At 48.9% G+C, this 16853-nt stretch overlaps 1 protein-coding gene across 1 annotated transcript; it reads right to left on the bottom strand.

Annotated features, from left to right (window-relative positions):
- Positions 1–802: 802 nt before the first annotated feature.
- LOC142906395 (pre-miRNA 5'-monophosphate methyltransferase-like) lies at positions 803–13078 on the bottom strand. Its single transcript, XM_076054064.1, has 4 exons — positions 13016–13078; positions 12832–12949; positions 2692–2732; positions 803–2076 (listed from the first exon to the last, which is right to left on the bottom strand). The coding sequence occupies exons 1-4, from the start codon at positions 13076–13078 to the stop codon at positions 1483–1485; spliced, it is 816 nt and encodes a 271-aa protein (XP_075910179.1). The 3' UTR covers positions 803–1482.
- Positions 13079–16853: the final 3775 nt, after the last annotated feature.

Raw genomic sequence — 16853 nt, 5'->3', positions numbered from 1 at the left:
GATTGTTCCATTGCAGCAGTTACAGCAAATGATCAGATTCCACTTCAAGAAATCTAATCAGGCACCAATGCTGCTGCGTACCCTGTTTGCAGTAGGTACAACGGAGAAGTGTTTTCTCCATGGGTCTCATCACACTGGTTTGGCCTCAAACAGTTACCATTTAAAGATATTGGTCCAAGATTATCAGTAACATTGGGTAAGCATTATTTTTGTCCGTAGATATTTTTTCTAGATGTTTACTTTGAGAGCAGCTGTAAGCAGTGGAGAAGTTCCATAGCCGACTCAGCCAAGCGGATTAAAGAAAAACGTGAAAGAACCCATCGGCATCAACACCAGTAACGGCACAACACAAGTCCCATTCAGCAGACGAGCAACTCTTGCCGACAGTGCGATCGATGCTTCCGCTCAAGTTGCTGGGCTCTTCCCACCAGCGTGCAGGAAAATGCTACGAGCAGCTCTTCTCGGCAGTCATCATCGTTTGCGATGGCCAACCCGAAGATTTTTTTTCAGCAATCAAATCCCGCTTGTCTAACTTTTCACCCTTAACTGCTGAAACATATCTATCAAACAGAGCATTGCACGCTAGTTGCCACTCGGTCGTGGTGATATCGCAACGGCACTTATGTCAGTCTGAGTGCACTCTGCAAACTGTGCATATAGACAACACAACAAAGATATTTATGGAGCGGAGGGAGCTCACTGGACAGGAACATGGGATGGATTGCCTCCATACCAGATGTTGTGGTTAATGGGAGGATGAATGGCAATTATGACTTCACACAATTACAATGCACCCATCAACTATTTACAATGTTCAGATTTTATTTCACTATAAATATAAAAGTGGCGTATCCAAAACATTTACATGTGCATTTCAAAAATATTTCAGATGCACGTGGAAATCCAAAGGAAACAGGGACATAGTTCACCTTTACAAAGCAGCCTCCACTGTCACATCATGAGCTGCCTTAAATTATTTGAGGAAAATCGCATGTGAAGAGGAAATATTTCTGTATGTCTTCCATGACCTGGGTTTGATATAATTTTCAAAATGCCTCCTCCAAACAATGATTTGAAGTTGGTGATATTCATTTTCCATTTTATGAGATGCTGTTGTCCCATTTATAAAAAAAACCCATTCATTCCCTTTATCATAAATGATTCTGGTTGGGTCCTTCAAAACTGACAACTCTTTTTGCATACAATTTTATTTTCAGAGGTACAAAAAAGGTACGTTTTGCATTGTTGTCACTTTATATATAATATTCTGATAAATTATAACACGTTTTCAACAACATGCTGCATTTACACGCACGACGAGAAAACAATGTACCATCAACAAATAAAGGTGTTAAAAACTGACAAACACTTAACATTTCCGACCACGAATTCTCTCCAAGTAGGCAACAGATCCTCGAAGGCCACAGCAGCAACGCAGTTTCAATCGGTACTTTTGTCAATGCATCCCAAGGCCACTCCCGTTCATCCAAACAGCAGCAGGGACCGCCCCCACTCGGTGCTGCCCAGGCTGGACAGCAAGCGCATGTCTCCCTCCTCTCCCAGCAAGGCGGCCAGCTCATCGGCCTCCGCGCGGCCGCCACCGCCGCCAGCCCCACGCAGGAGCCGCAGATCCGGCAGGAGGGGGAACTCGGCCAGCCCCAGACGGCGCAGGCGGCGCGCGGCCGCTCGGTAGCACCTCCACGGCTGCGGCTCGACCAACAGGAAGGTGGCGGTGCGCGCGGCGGCCGCGAGGAAACGCCGCAGGCCGGCATCGCCGTGGTGCAGGTGAATCCACATCGTCACCGACATGCACAGGCACAGGTCAAAGCGCGCCCGGCCGTGGCGTCGCAGGAAGGCGTCCAGCGCGGCGTCTCGTGCTGCGGTGTCCATGAAGTCAAACGCCTCGTAGGCGATGACCTCCGGGTGAGAATTGTCGCCCCGCGCACGCTCCACCAGATCGGCGTCCAGGTCGCACGCCAGCACAGACAGCGGCAGCACGCGGGCAACCTGCCCAGAGCTTCCACCCTCGGGCTGGTCCAGCCCCGTCAGGTGCCGATACACAGCCACCGTCAGCTCCTGCGAGAAAACACGAGGACACCGGTGGCGGGTTTGTTTCTTTGCTGGAGAATGTCGTAAAAAAACAGACGTGATGCGAGGATGGAGTACTTCATTATTCAAAATAAAAATAAGTTAATACCTCAGTGGGCTTTGCCCGGTAGGATGGGGATGGTTTAGTTTTATTTGTATGTGTTTGGGTGATGTGTTTACCTCTCTTGCACTTTGGACTACTATCATGTTTTGTATTTTTTGTTGTTGTAACGTTCTTACCCTCCTTCTACTGGACGTCTGCGAAAAAGAGCTTTATCGCTCATCGCATTCCTCCAGTATGAATATTTTGATTCTGGCCACAGTATTAGATGCAACTTTATTCAATACAAACCTATGACGCAGTGATTCTAGGTCAAAAAATCCAACGAGACTAAGTTCGATGTTCAGCTACTGACATGAATGCAACTTTAAATATCTAATAAACGCCTCAAACCGGTGATATGTCTGAACCAGTCCTTGACACGCACCTTCAGCAACCTTGATTGCCAAAACCACCCGTGACCAACATGGCATGGCATAGGCCTTCATCCAGCAGTTAATTGACAAAAAGTCTGGAGCTAATGATGAATTTCCATGACTCACGTGTTTGATGAACAACGCGCATATGGGGTAGTGTATTCCATCTGTGGGAGAAAGGTGAAAATGCATTTTTGTAAACATGTCTCAGGCCCATGGCCACCCGCACTACCCCACTGTGACTAGTACACCCCTACACTACCACACAGTGACTAGTACACTACCACACTACCACACAGTGACTAGTACACTACCACACAGTGACTAGTACACTACCACACAGTGACTAGTACACTACCACACTACCACACAATGACTAGTACACCCCCACACTACCACACAGTGACTAGTACACTACCACACTACCACACAGTGACTAGTACACCTCAACACTACCACACAGTGACTAGTACACCTCAACACTACCACACAGTGACTAGTACACTACCACACTACCACACAGTGACTAGTACACCCCCACACTACCACACAGTGACTAGTACACCTCAACACTACCACACAGTGACTAGTACACTACCACACTACCAGTGACTAGTACACTACCACACAGTGACTAGTACACTACCACACTACCACACAGTGACTAGTACACTACCACACTACCCTACAGTGAATAGTACACTACCACACTACCACACAGTGACTAGTACACCGCCACACTACCACACAGTGACTAGTACACCCCCACACTACCACACAGTGACTAGTACACCCCCACACTACCACACAGTGACTAGTACACCCCCACACTACCACTCAGTGACTAGTACACCCCCACACTACCACACAGTGACTAGTACACTACCACACAGTGACTAGTACCCCCCACACTACCACACAGTGACTAGTACACCACCACACAGTGACTAGTACACCAACACACTACCACACAGTGACTAGTACACCCCCACACTACCACACAGTGACTAGTACACCCCCACACTACCAAAGTGACTAGTACACTACCACACAGTGACTAGTACACTACCACACTACCACACAGTGACTAGTACACCAACACACTACCACACAGTGACTAGTACACTACCACACTACCACAGGGACTAGTACACTACCACACTACCACAGTGACTATTACACTACCACACTACCACAGTGACTAGTACACTACCACACAGTGACTAGTACACCCCCACACTACCACACAGTGACTAGTACACCCCCACACTACCTCACAGTGACTAGTACACCCCCACACTACCACACAGTGACTAGTACACTACCATACTACCACACAGTGACTAGTACACCCCCACACAGTGACTAGTACACTACCACACAGTGACTAGTACAATACCACACAGTGACTAGTACACTACCACACTACCACACAGTGACTAGTACACTACCACACAGTGACTAGTACACCCCCACACTACCACACAGTGACTAGTACACTACTACACTACCACACAGTGACTAGTACACCCCGACACTACCACACAGTGACTAGTACACGCACACACTACCACACAGTGACTAGTACACCCCCACACTACCGCACAGTGACTAGTACACCCCCACACTACCACACAGTGACTAGTACACAACCACACTACTACACAGTGACTAGTACACTACCACACTACCACACAGTGACTAGTACACCCCCACACTACTACACAGTGACTAGTACACTACCACACTATCACACAGTGACTAGTACACTAACACACTACTACACAGTGACTAGTACACTACCACACTACCTCACAGTGACTAGTACACTAACACACTACCATAGTGACTAGTACACCCCCACACAGTGACTAGTACACTACCACACAGTGACTAGTACACTACCACACTACCACAGTGACTAGTAAACTACCACACAGTGACTAGTACACTACCACACTATCACACAGTGACTAGTACACTACCACACTACCACAGTGACTAGTACACTACCATAGTGACTAGTACACCCCCACACAGTGACTAGTACACTACCACACAGTGACTAGTACACTACCGCAGTGACTAGTACACTACCACACAGTGACTAGTACACTACCACACAGTGACTAGTACACTACCACACTACCACAGTGACTAGTACACTACCACACTACCATAGTGACTAGTACACCCCCACACAGTGACTAGTACTATACCACACTACTACACAGTGACTAGTACACTACCACACAGTGACTAGTACACTACCACACTACTACACAGTGACTAGTACACTACCACACTACTACACAGTGACTAGTACACTACCACACTACCACACAGTGACTAGTACACCCCCACACTACTACACAATGACTAGTACACTACCACACTATCACACAGTGACTAGTACACTAACACACTACTACACAGTGACTAGTACACTACCACACTACCTCACAGTGACTAGTACACTAACACACTACCATAGTGACTAGTACACCCCCACACAGTGACTAGTACACTACCACACAGTGACTAGTACACTACCACACTACCACAGTGACTAGTACACTACCACACAGTGACTAGTACACTACCACACTACCACACAGTGACTAGTACACTACCACACTACCACACAGTGACTAGTACACTACCACACAGTGACTAGTACACTACCACACAGTGACTAGTACACTACCACACTACCACAGTGAGTAGTACACTACCATAGTGACTAGTACACCCCCACACAGTGACTAGTACACTACCACACAGTGACTAGTACACTACCACACAGTGACTAGTACACTACCACACTACCACACAGTGACTAGTACACTACCACACAGTGACTAGTACATTACCACACTACCACAGTGACTAGTACACTACCACACTACCATAGTGACTAGTACACCCCCACAGAGTGACTAGTACACTACCACACAGTGACTAGTACACTACCACACTACTACACAGTGACTAGTACACTACCACACAGTGACTAGTACACTACCACACTACTACACAGTGACTAGTACACTACCACACAGTGACTAGTACACTACCACACTACCACACAGTGACTAGTACACCCCCCCACTACCACACAGTGACTAGTACACTACCACACAGTGACTAGTACACTACCACACTACCACACAGTGACTAGTACACTACCACACTACTACACAGTGACTAGTACACTACCACACTACCACACAGTGACTAGTACACTACCACACCGTGACTAGTACACTACCAGACAGTGACTAGTACACTACCACACAGTGACTAGTACACTACCACACTACTACACAGTGACTAGTACACTACCACACTACTACACAGTGACTAGTACACTACCACACAGTGACTAGTACACTACCACACAGTGACTAGTACACTACCACACTACCACACAGTGACTAGTACACTACCACACTACCACACAGTGACTAGTACACTACCACACTACCACACAGTGACTAGTACACTACCACACTACCACACAATGACTAGTACACCCCCACACTACCACACAGTGACTAGTACACTACCACACTACCACACAGTGACTAGTACACCTCAACACTACCACACAGTGACTAGTACACCTCAACACTACCACACAGTGACTAGTACACTACCACACTACCACACAGTGACTAGTACACCCCCACACTACCACACAGTGACTAGTACACCTCAACACTACCACACAGTGATTAGTACACGACCACACTACCACAGTGACTAGTACACTACCACACAGTGACTAGTACACCCCCACACTACCACACAGTGACTAGTACACTACCACACTACCCTACAGTGACTAGTACACTACCACACTACCACACAGTGACTAGTACACCCCCACACTACCACACAGTGACTAGTACACTACCACACTACCCTACAGTGACTAGTACACCCCCACACTACCACACTGTGACTAGTACACCCCCACACAGTGACTAGTACACTACCACACAGTGACTAGTACACTACCACACTACCACACAGTGACTAGTACACTACCACACTACCACACAGTGACTAGTACACTACCACACAGTGACTAGTACACCCCCACACTACCACACAGTGACTAGTACACTACTACACTACCACACAGTGACTAGTACACCCCGACACTACCACACAGTGACTAGTACACGCACACACTACCACACAGTGACTAGTACACCCCCACACTACCGCACAGTGACTAGTACACCCCCACACTACCACACAGTGACTAGTACACAACCACACTACTACACAGTGACTAGTACACTACCACACTACCACACAGTGACTAGTACACCCCCACACTACTACACAGTGACTAGTACACTACCACACTATCACACAGTGACTAGTACACTAACACACTACTACACAGTGACTAGTACACTACCACACTACCTCACAGTGACTAGTACACTAACACACTACCATAGTGACTAGTACACCCCCACACAGTGACTAGCACACTACCACACAGTGACTAGTACACTACCACACTACCACAGTGACTAGTAAACTACCACACAGTGACTAGTACACTACCACACTATCACACAGTGACTAGTACACTACCACACTACCACAGTGACTAGTACACTACCATAGTGACTAGTACACCCCCACACAGTGACTAGTACACTACCACACAGTGACTAGTACACTACCGCAGTGACTAGTACACTACCACACAGTGACTAGTACACTACCACACAGTGACTAGTACACTACCACACTACCACAGTGACTAGTACACTACCACACTACCATAGTGACTAGTACACCCCCACACAGTGACTAGTACTACACCACACTACTACACAGTGACTAGTACACTACCACACAGTGACTAGTACACTACCACACTACTACACAGTGACTAGTACACTACCACACTACTACACAGTGACTAGTACACTACCACACTACCACACTACCACACAGTGACTAGTACACCCCCACACTACTACACAATGACTAGTACACTACCACACTATCACACAGTGACTAGTACACTAACACACTACTACACAGTGACTAGTACACTACCACACTACCTCACAGTGACTAGTACACTAACACACTACCATAGTGACTAGTACACCCCCACACAGTGACTAGTACACTACCACACAGTGACTAGTACACTACCACACTACCACAGTGACTAGTACACTACCACACAGTGACTAGTACACTACCACACTACCACACAGTGACTAGTACACTACCACACTACCACACAGTGACTAGTACACTACCACACAGTGACTAGTACACTACCACACAGTGACTAGTACACTACCACACTACCACAGTGAGTAGTACACTACCATAGTGACTAGTACACCCCCACACAGTGACTAGTACACTACCACACAGTGACTAGTACACTACCACACAGTGACTAGTACACTACCACACTACCACACAGTGACTAGTACACTACCACACAGTGACTAGTACATTACCACACTACCACAGTGACTAGTACACTACCACACTACCATAGTGACTAGTACACCCCCACAGAGTGACTAGTACACTACCACACAGTGACTAGTACACTACCACACTACTACACAGTGACTAGTACACTACCACACAGTGACTAGTACACTACCACACTACTACACAGTGACTAGTACACTACCACATAGTGACTAGTACACTACCACACTACCACACAGTGACTAGTACACCCCCCCACTACCACACAGTGACTAGTACACTACCACACAGTGACTAGTACACTACCACACTACCACACAGTGACTAGTACACTACCACACTACTACACAGTGACTAGTACACTACCACACTACCACACAGTGACTAGTACACTACCACACCGTGACTAGTACACTACCAGACAGTGACTAGTACACTACCACACAGTGACTAGTACACTACCACACTACCACACAGTGACTAGTACACTACCACACTACTACACAGTGACTAGTACACTACCACACAGTGACTAGTACACTACCACACAGTGACTAGTACACTACCACACTACCACACAGTGACTAGTACACTACCACACTACCACACAGTGACTAGTACACTACCACACTACCACACAGTGACTAGTACACTACCACACTACCACACAATGACTAGTACACCCCCACACTACCACACAGTGACTAGTACACTACCACACTACCACACAGTGACTAGTACACCTCAACACTACCACACAGTGACTAGTACACCTCAACACTACCACACAGTGACTAGTACACTACCACACTACCACACAGTGACTAGTACACCCCCACACTACCACACAGTGACTAGTACACCTCAACACTACCACACAGTGATTAGTACACGACCACACTACCACAGTGACTAGTACACTACCACACAGTGACTAGTACACCCCCACACTACCACACAGTGACTAGTACACTACCACACTACCCTACAGTGACTAGTACACTACCACACTACCACACAGTGACTAGTACACCCCCACACTACCGCACAGTGACTAGTACACTACCACACTACCCTACAGTGACTAGTACACCCCCACACTACCACACTGTGACTAGTACACCCCCACACTACCACACAGTGACTAGTACACACCCACACTACCACACAGTGACTAGTACACCCCCACACTACCACACAATGACTAGTACACCCCCACACTACCACACAGTGACTAGTACACTACCACACAGTGACTAGTACACCCCCACACTACCACACAATGACTAGTGCACCACCACACAGTGACTAGTACACCAACACACTACCACACAGTGACTAGTACACCCCCACACTACCACACAGCGACTAGTACACCCCCACACTACCACAGTGACTAGTACACTACCACACAGTGACTAGTACACTACCACACAGTGACTAGTACACCAACACACTACCACACAGTGACTAGTACACTACCACACTACCACAGTGACTAGTACACTACCACACAGTGACTAGTACACCCCCACACTACCACACAGTGACTAGTACACCCCCACACTACCACACAGTGACTAGTACACCCCCACACTACCTCACAGTGACTAGCACACCCCCACACTACCACACAGTGACTAGTACACCCCCACACTACCACACAGTGACTAGTACACTACCACACCACCACACAGTGACTAATACACCCCCACACAGTGACTAGTACACTACCACACCACCACACAGTGACTAGTACACCCCCACACTACCACACAGTGATTAGTACACTACCACACTACCACACAGTGACTAGTACACTACCACACTACGACACAGTGACTAGTACACTACCACACAGTGACTAGTACACTACCACACAGTGACTAGTACACTACCACACTACCACAGTGACAAGTACACTACCACACTACCATAGTGACTAGTACACCCCCACACAGTGACTAGTACACTACCACACAGTGACTAGTACACTACCACACAGTGACTAGTACACTACCACACAGTGACTAGTACACTACCACACAGTGACTAGTACACTGCCACACTACCACAGCGATTAGTACACTACCACACTACCATAGTGACTAGTACACCCCCACACAGTGACTAGTACACTACCACACAGTGACTAGTACACTACCACACTACTACACAGTGACTAGTACACTACCACACAGTGACTAGTACACTACCACACTACTACACAGTGACTAGTACACCCCCACACTACCACACAGTGATTAGTACACTACCACACTACCACACAGTGACTAGTACACTACCACACTACCACACAGTGACTAGTACACTACCACACAGTGACTAGTACACTACCACACAGTGACTAGTACACTACCACACTACCACAGTGACTAGTACACTACCACACTACCATAGTGACTAGTACACCCCCACACAGTGACTAGTACACTACCACACAGTGACTAGTACACTACCACACAGTGACTAGTACACTACCACACTACCACACAGTGACTAGTACACTACCACACAGTGACTAGTACACTACCACACTACCACAGCGACTAGTACACTACCACACTACCATAGTGACTAGTACACCCCCACACAGTGACTAGTACACTACCACACAGTGACTAGTACACTACCACACTACTACACAGTGACTAGTACACTACCACACAGTGACTAGTACACTACCACACTACTACACAGTGACTAGTACACTACCACACAGTGACTAGTACACTACCACACTACCACACAGTGACTAGTACACCCCCACACTACCACACAGTGACTAGTACACCCCCACACTACCACACAGTGACTAGTACACTACCACACAGTGACTAGTACACTACCACACTACCACACAGTGACTAGTACACTACCACACTACTACACAGTGACTAGTACACTACCACACTACCACACAGTGACTAGTACACTACCACACCGTGACTAGTACACTACCAGACAGTGACTAGTACACTACCACACAGTGACTAGTACACTACCACACTAGCACACAGTGACTAGTACACTACCACACTACTACACAGTGACTAGTACACTACCACACAGTGACTAGTACACCACCACACAGTGACTAGTACACTACCACACTACCACACAGTGACTAGTACACTACCACACTACTACACAGTGACTAGTACACTACCACACCGTGACTAGTACACTACCACACAGTGACTAGTACACTACCACACTACTACACAGTGACTAGTACACTACCACACAGTGACTAGTACACTACCACACTACTACACAGTGACTAGTACACCCCCACACTACCACACAGTGATTAGTACACTACCACACTACCACACAGTGACTAGTACACTACCACACTACCACACAGTGACTAGTACACTACCACACAGTGACTAGTACACTACCACACAGTGACTAGTACACTACCACACTACCACAGTGACTAGTACACTACCACACTACCATAGTGACTAGTACACCCCCACACAGTGACTAGTACACTACCACACAGTGACTAGTACACTACCACACAGTGACTAGTACACTACCACACTACCACACAGTGACTAGTACACTACCACACAGTGACTAGTACACTACCACACTACCACAGCGACTAGTACACTACCACACTACCATAGTGACTAGTACACCCCCACACAGTGACTAGTACACTACCACACAGTGACTAGTACACTACCACACTACTACACAGTGACTAGTACACTACCACACAGTGACTAGTACACTACCACACTACTACACAGTGACTAGTACACTACCACACAGTGACTAGTACACTACCACACTACCACACAGTGACTAGTACACCCCCACACTACCACACAGTGACTAGTACACCCCCACACTACCACACAGTGACTAGTACACTACCACACAGTGACTAGTACACTACCACACTACCACACAGTGACTAGTACACTACCACACTACTACACAGTGACTAGTACACTACCACACTACCACACAGTGACTAGTACACTACCACACCGTGACTAGTACACTACCAGACAGTGACTAGTACACTACCACACAGTGACTAGTACACTACCACACTAGCACACAGTGACTAGTACACTACCACACTACTACACAGTGACTAGTACACTACCACACAGTGACTAGTACACTACCACACTACCACACAGTGACTAGTACACTACCACACTACTACACAGTGACTAGTACACTACCACACCGTGACTAGTACACTACCACACAGTGACTAGTACACTACCACACTACCACACAGTGACTAGTACACTACCACACAGTGACTAGTACACCCCCACACTACCACACAGTGACTAGTACACTACCACACAGTGACTAGTACACTACCACACTACCACAGTGACTAGTACACTACCACACTACCACAGTGACTAGTACACTACCACAGTGACTAGTACACTACCACACTACCACAGTGACTAGTACACTACCACACTACCACAGTGACTAGTACACTACCATAGTGACTAGTACACTACCACACTACCACACAGTGACTAGTACACTACCACACTACTACACAGTGACTAGTACACTACCACACTACCACAGTGACTAGTACACTACCATAGTGACTAGTACACTATACCACACTGGGACTGGACGAGTCTCACAGCCACGGCGTTGTTCGAGTGAACGTCCCGAGAGTTTCAGAACCTTCCCCAGCGGTCGACGTCCTCAGCCCCGTCCGTGGTAACGTGGAGTTGCGCTCACCCCGCTGTTGCAGCCCATGTCGAGAGGCGAGGAACGGCGGCGCGGACTCCGGCAGGAGCCGCCTCAGAAGCTCGCGGGGCAGCAGCGCGACGCGTCGAGCCGGGGGGTTGAAGGCCGCCTAGTTGATGAAGTTCCCGTGGGGAGCCGCGCCTGGCTCCCTCTTCCTCGGGGCCCCGGGCGCTGCCATCTCCTCCCCGCCGTCCTCCTTCTTAATCTCCTCCTCGTCCTCCTCTTTCCTCGCCTCCATCCCTGTGGAGGCCGTAAGCGAGGAGGCTATCAGGCGGGATCGGCACAAGCAAAAGGAGGGGAGCGGGACGCGCGAGTGTGTGGAGGCACAGTCAGCCATGTTACGTGGGGAATTGAACACCGTAGAGGCACAGTCAGCCATGTTACGTGGGGAAGTAAACACTGTGGAGACAGAGTCAGCCATGTTACGTGGGGAAGTGAACACCGTAGAGGCACAGTCAGCCATGTTACGTGGGGAAGTAAACACCGTGGAGGCACAGTCAGCCATGTTACGTGAGGAAGTAAAACACTGTGGAGACAGAGTCAGCCATGTTACGTGGGGAAGTGAACACCGTGGAGGCACAGTCAGCCATGTTACGTGGGGAAGTGAACACCGTGGAGGCACAGTCAGCCATGTTACGTGGGGAAGTGAACACCGTGTAGACAGAGTCAGCCATGTTACGTGGGGAAGTGAACACTGGAGGCAGTCAGCCATGTCACGTGGGGAAGTAAACACCGTGGAGGCACAGTCAGCCATGTTACGTGGGGAAGTGAACACCGTGGAGGCAGTCAGCCATGTTACGTGGGGAAGTGAACACTGTGGAGACAGAGTCAGCCATGTTACGTGGGGAAGTGAACACTGTGGAGGCAGTCAGCCATGTTACGTGGGGAAGTAAACACCGTGGAGGTAGTCAGCCATGTTACATGGGGAAGTAAACACCGTGGAGGCAGTCAGCCATGTTACGTGGGGAAGTGAACACTGTGGAGGCAGTCAGCCATGTTACGTGGGGAAGTAAACACCGTGGAGGTAGTCAGCCATGTTACGTGGGGAAGTAAACACCGTGGAGGCAGTCAGCCATGTTACGTGGGGAAGTGAACACTGTGGAGGCAGTCAGCCATGTTACGTGGGGAAGTGAACACTGTGGAGGTAGTCAGCCATGTTACGTGGGGAAGTGAACACTGTGGAGGTAGTCAGCCATGTTACGTGGGGAAGTGAACACCGTGGAGGCAGTCAGCCATGTTACGTGGGGAAGTGAACACCGTGGAGGCAGTCAGCCATGTTACGTGGGGAAGTGAACACCGTGGAGGCAGTCAGCCATGTTACGTGGGGAAGTGAACACCGTGGAGGCAGTCAGCCATGTTACGTGGGGAAGTGAACACTGTGGAGGTAGTCAGCCATGTTACGTGGGGAAGTGAACACTGTGGAGGCAGTCAGCCATGTTACGTGGGGAAGTAAACACCGTGGAGACAGAGTCAGCCATGTTATGTGGGGAAGTCAACGACGTGGAGGAACATTCCGCCATGTTACGTCGGGAAGTGAACAGCGTGGACACAGCCGGCGACGTTCCAAATACATAAAAACACTGGGGCACAGCGCTCACAGTCCAACAAAGACAAAGATCCCCCGTGTAGCCTGTGACAGACTGTTGGGGCAAGTGCTGTTAGCGAGTGGCAGCACCGATTAAGATCGGCACTGTGGCACACGACGGGGTGGTTGGCCAACACCACGCCCGGCCGCCTTTGTCTCCCCCAGTGGCGATGTTTACTACACACCGCGCACCAGGTACTCATTTGAGGCTGAGTCGACCTAGGGGGAAGGGGGACCCAGGATTCGAACTCGTGTAGTCGGGGTTCAGAGCGCAGTGCGCTAACCGCTGCGCCACCGCTCCCCCCACCACACACGCGCACAGCAACTCCAGAGAGCGACTTTTGGGTCAGAGGTAGCCGCATTGTACTGGCGCCGTCCATAAATGACATCACGCACCTAGGGGGGGCGGGGGGGGTCAGATATTTGTGACGATGTGTGACGAGGGGGGGGGCTGAGAAATGTGACGTCACATCAAAATGCGCAACTTTAAATAAATACAGACAACACGTTCTACTTAATTAAATAGACTTTTTAATAAATGTTTTCTCCTACAACATCAGAGTGCAGCGCCACATTAAATACGCACTACAATGACAATAGTTTAAAGCGATTTGAAGCATGTTTTTTTTTGGGGGGGGGGGCAGAGCTTTGTGACGTCATATTTGAGGGGGGGGGGTCTGACTTTTTGTTACGCCGTGTGACGATGGGGGGGGGGGGTCAAAAATCGCGTGACGTCATTTATGGACGGCCCCTTTGGCACCGTGCGTCGCTGAATCATTGCTCATCGGAGTGCCAGCTGTATGACAACGCGACGTGGCACGCAGTGCCAACTTACACCTGTCAACCCCTAACCATTGCCTCTCTTATTACAGACCAATTCAGACCTTATTGGTCACCCCGTGCCCCTTACAAATCTCAACGTTCATCCTACAAAGTCCCATCACAAGGGGAAAAACACAAAACATTGTTTTGCCCGTTATAAAACGGCTGTAGTAAGCCGTATGGACCTGAAAAATCAATTTCCCTGTACACGAATACGGAAATTGAAAGGCATTTTATTACAAAAAACAAACATCATTAAAATTCACACAAACACTATAGTATTATAGTAGTTCGAAAATTAGACTGTGGAAAATAGTAATGTGTAATGATGAAAAATACTTGAAGATAACATTTATCATTATCTTATTGCAATATATGAACGTGTAATGACAAATTAAAACGATGCGATACAATTTGACAATCCTTTACAGCGATACACTTAATCCAATGAAGTTGAATGTAAACGCTGAAACACGTAAATATTACTGAACATAGCGTGGATAGAAGAAACTGATTTAACTAAATATCCACACAATTAAAACATCAATGAAGCAGGTTGTTGGAATGGATGCTCCAGGCGCCACTCTACGCGTGAGTGGTGCCAGTGGACTGAGAGGCCGTGCCAGGAGTCGCTGTCGCTGGCTGCTCAATGACCACCACCCTCTCGGCCGCTGCAGGGAGGGCGCGGCGCTGAGCCTTGAACTTCGGCTTCCCGTCTTCAGTCAAGCAGCAGCTCACGCTCTGCGGGTCCACGTCCCTGGGCAGCTGCGTCTCCCTGTGGAACTCCTGGCAGCTGTGGCTGTAGCTGCCGCTGCTGACTTCTCCGCTCTTCACCTCGCGCCGTCCGGCCACCACCAGCTTGTCTCCAGACACCTTCACGGCCAGGTCCTGTGGGGAGAAGTCCTGCACGTCCAGGGACGCGACAAACCCGCCTCCCTGCTCCTGTGGATCTTCAATCTGGAACCCACTGCTCACGGCCGGCTGCTGCAGCAGTGCGTCTCCGTGGCTGCCCGGGGCCCGCGTGTGGCTGCTGAGCTGATCGACTCCACGGAAGATTCTCTCCATCCTCTCGATCTCGCTCCTCATGTCTCGCTGCAGCTGCTGGAAGAGACTTTCACCGCGGGGGTTCCAGACCGGCCAGCCTGGCCAGACGCTCCTCTCCATCACGTGCATCGCAGGGAAGTAAACACTCAGGGCCATGCTTGTTGATGTGCTTCACAGTGAGGCTCGCTTCAGCTGTGAGCGCTGCTCCCTCCTCCGCCGATGTTCTGCCAGTGCAGCTACAGGAGCTGCTTTTATAGCCCTGGCAGTAGCTACGAGCAGATGCCAGGGGGAGCCAGAAGCGTCCAGAATGACGCAGCTGCTCCCAGGGGCTTCCTCCATCCGCACAGAATCTAGAGCGTGACTCGTGTCTCAGGGTGCAGTTTGTGAGCAGTTTACTGCCATGGAATTCACTCAGCACTCATAATGAATGTAAAACAGAGTGATGTGCTCTTCTATATTTAACTGAAATTACTACACTTTGAAGGGTGATACAAACCGAAACTTAAATTCTCGCTTACACAGCACAATGACATCATCAGCCTTATCAGGAAAGACTGAGTCA

Source organism: Petromyzon marinus, chromosome 4 (genome assembly GCF_048934315.1).
Source record: "Petromyzon marinus isolate PM22_M1 ecotype Great Lakes invasive population chromosome 4, UKy_Petmar_22M1.pri1.0, whole genome shotgun sequence".
Lineage (NCBI taxonomy): Eukaryota > Metazoa > Chordata > Hyperoartia > Petromyzontiformes > Petromyzontidae > Petromyzon > Petromyzon marinus.
This window is presented reverse-complemented; position numbering and strand designations above follow the sequence as displayed.

Bases quoted from the DNA above. Each gene is read 5' to 3' on its own strand.
- LOC142906395 (XM_076054064.1), bottom strand. From the start codon at position 13,078: ATGGAGGCGAGGAAAGAGGAGGACGAGGAGGAGATTAAGAAGGAGGAC. The intron at 12,950-13,015 runs GCAGCGCCCGGG...TTCATCAACTAG, and splicing joins AGGACGGCGGGGAGGAGATG to GCGGCCTTCAACCCCCCGGC. The intron at 2,733-12,831 runs GTGAGCGCAACT...TTTCTCCCACAG, and splicing joins ACATGGGCTGCAACAGCGGG to ATGGAATACACTACCCCATA.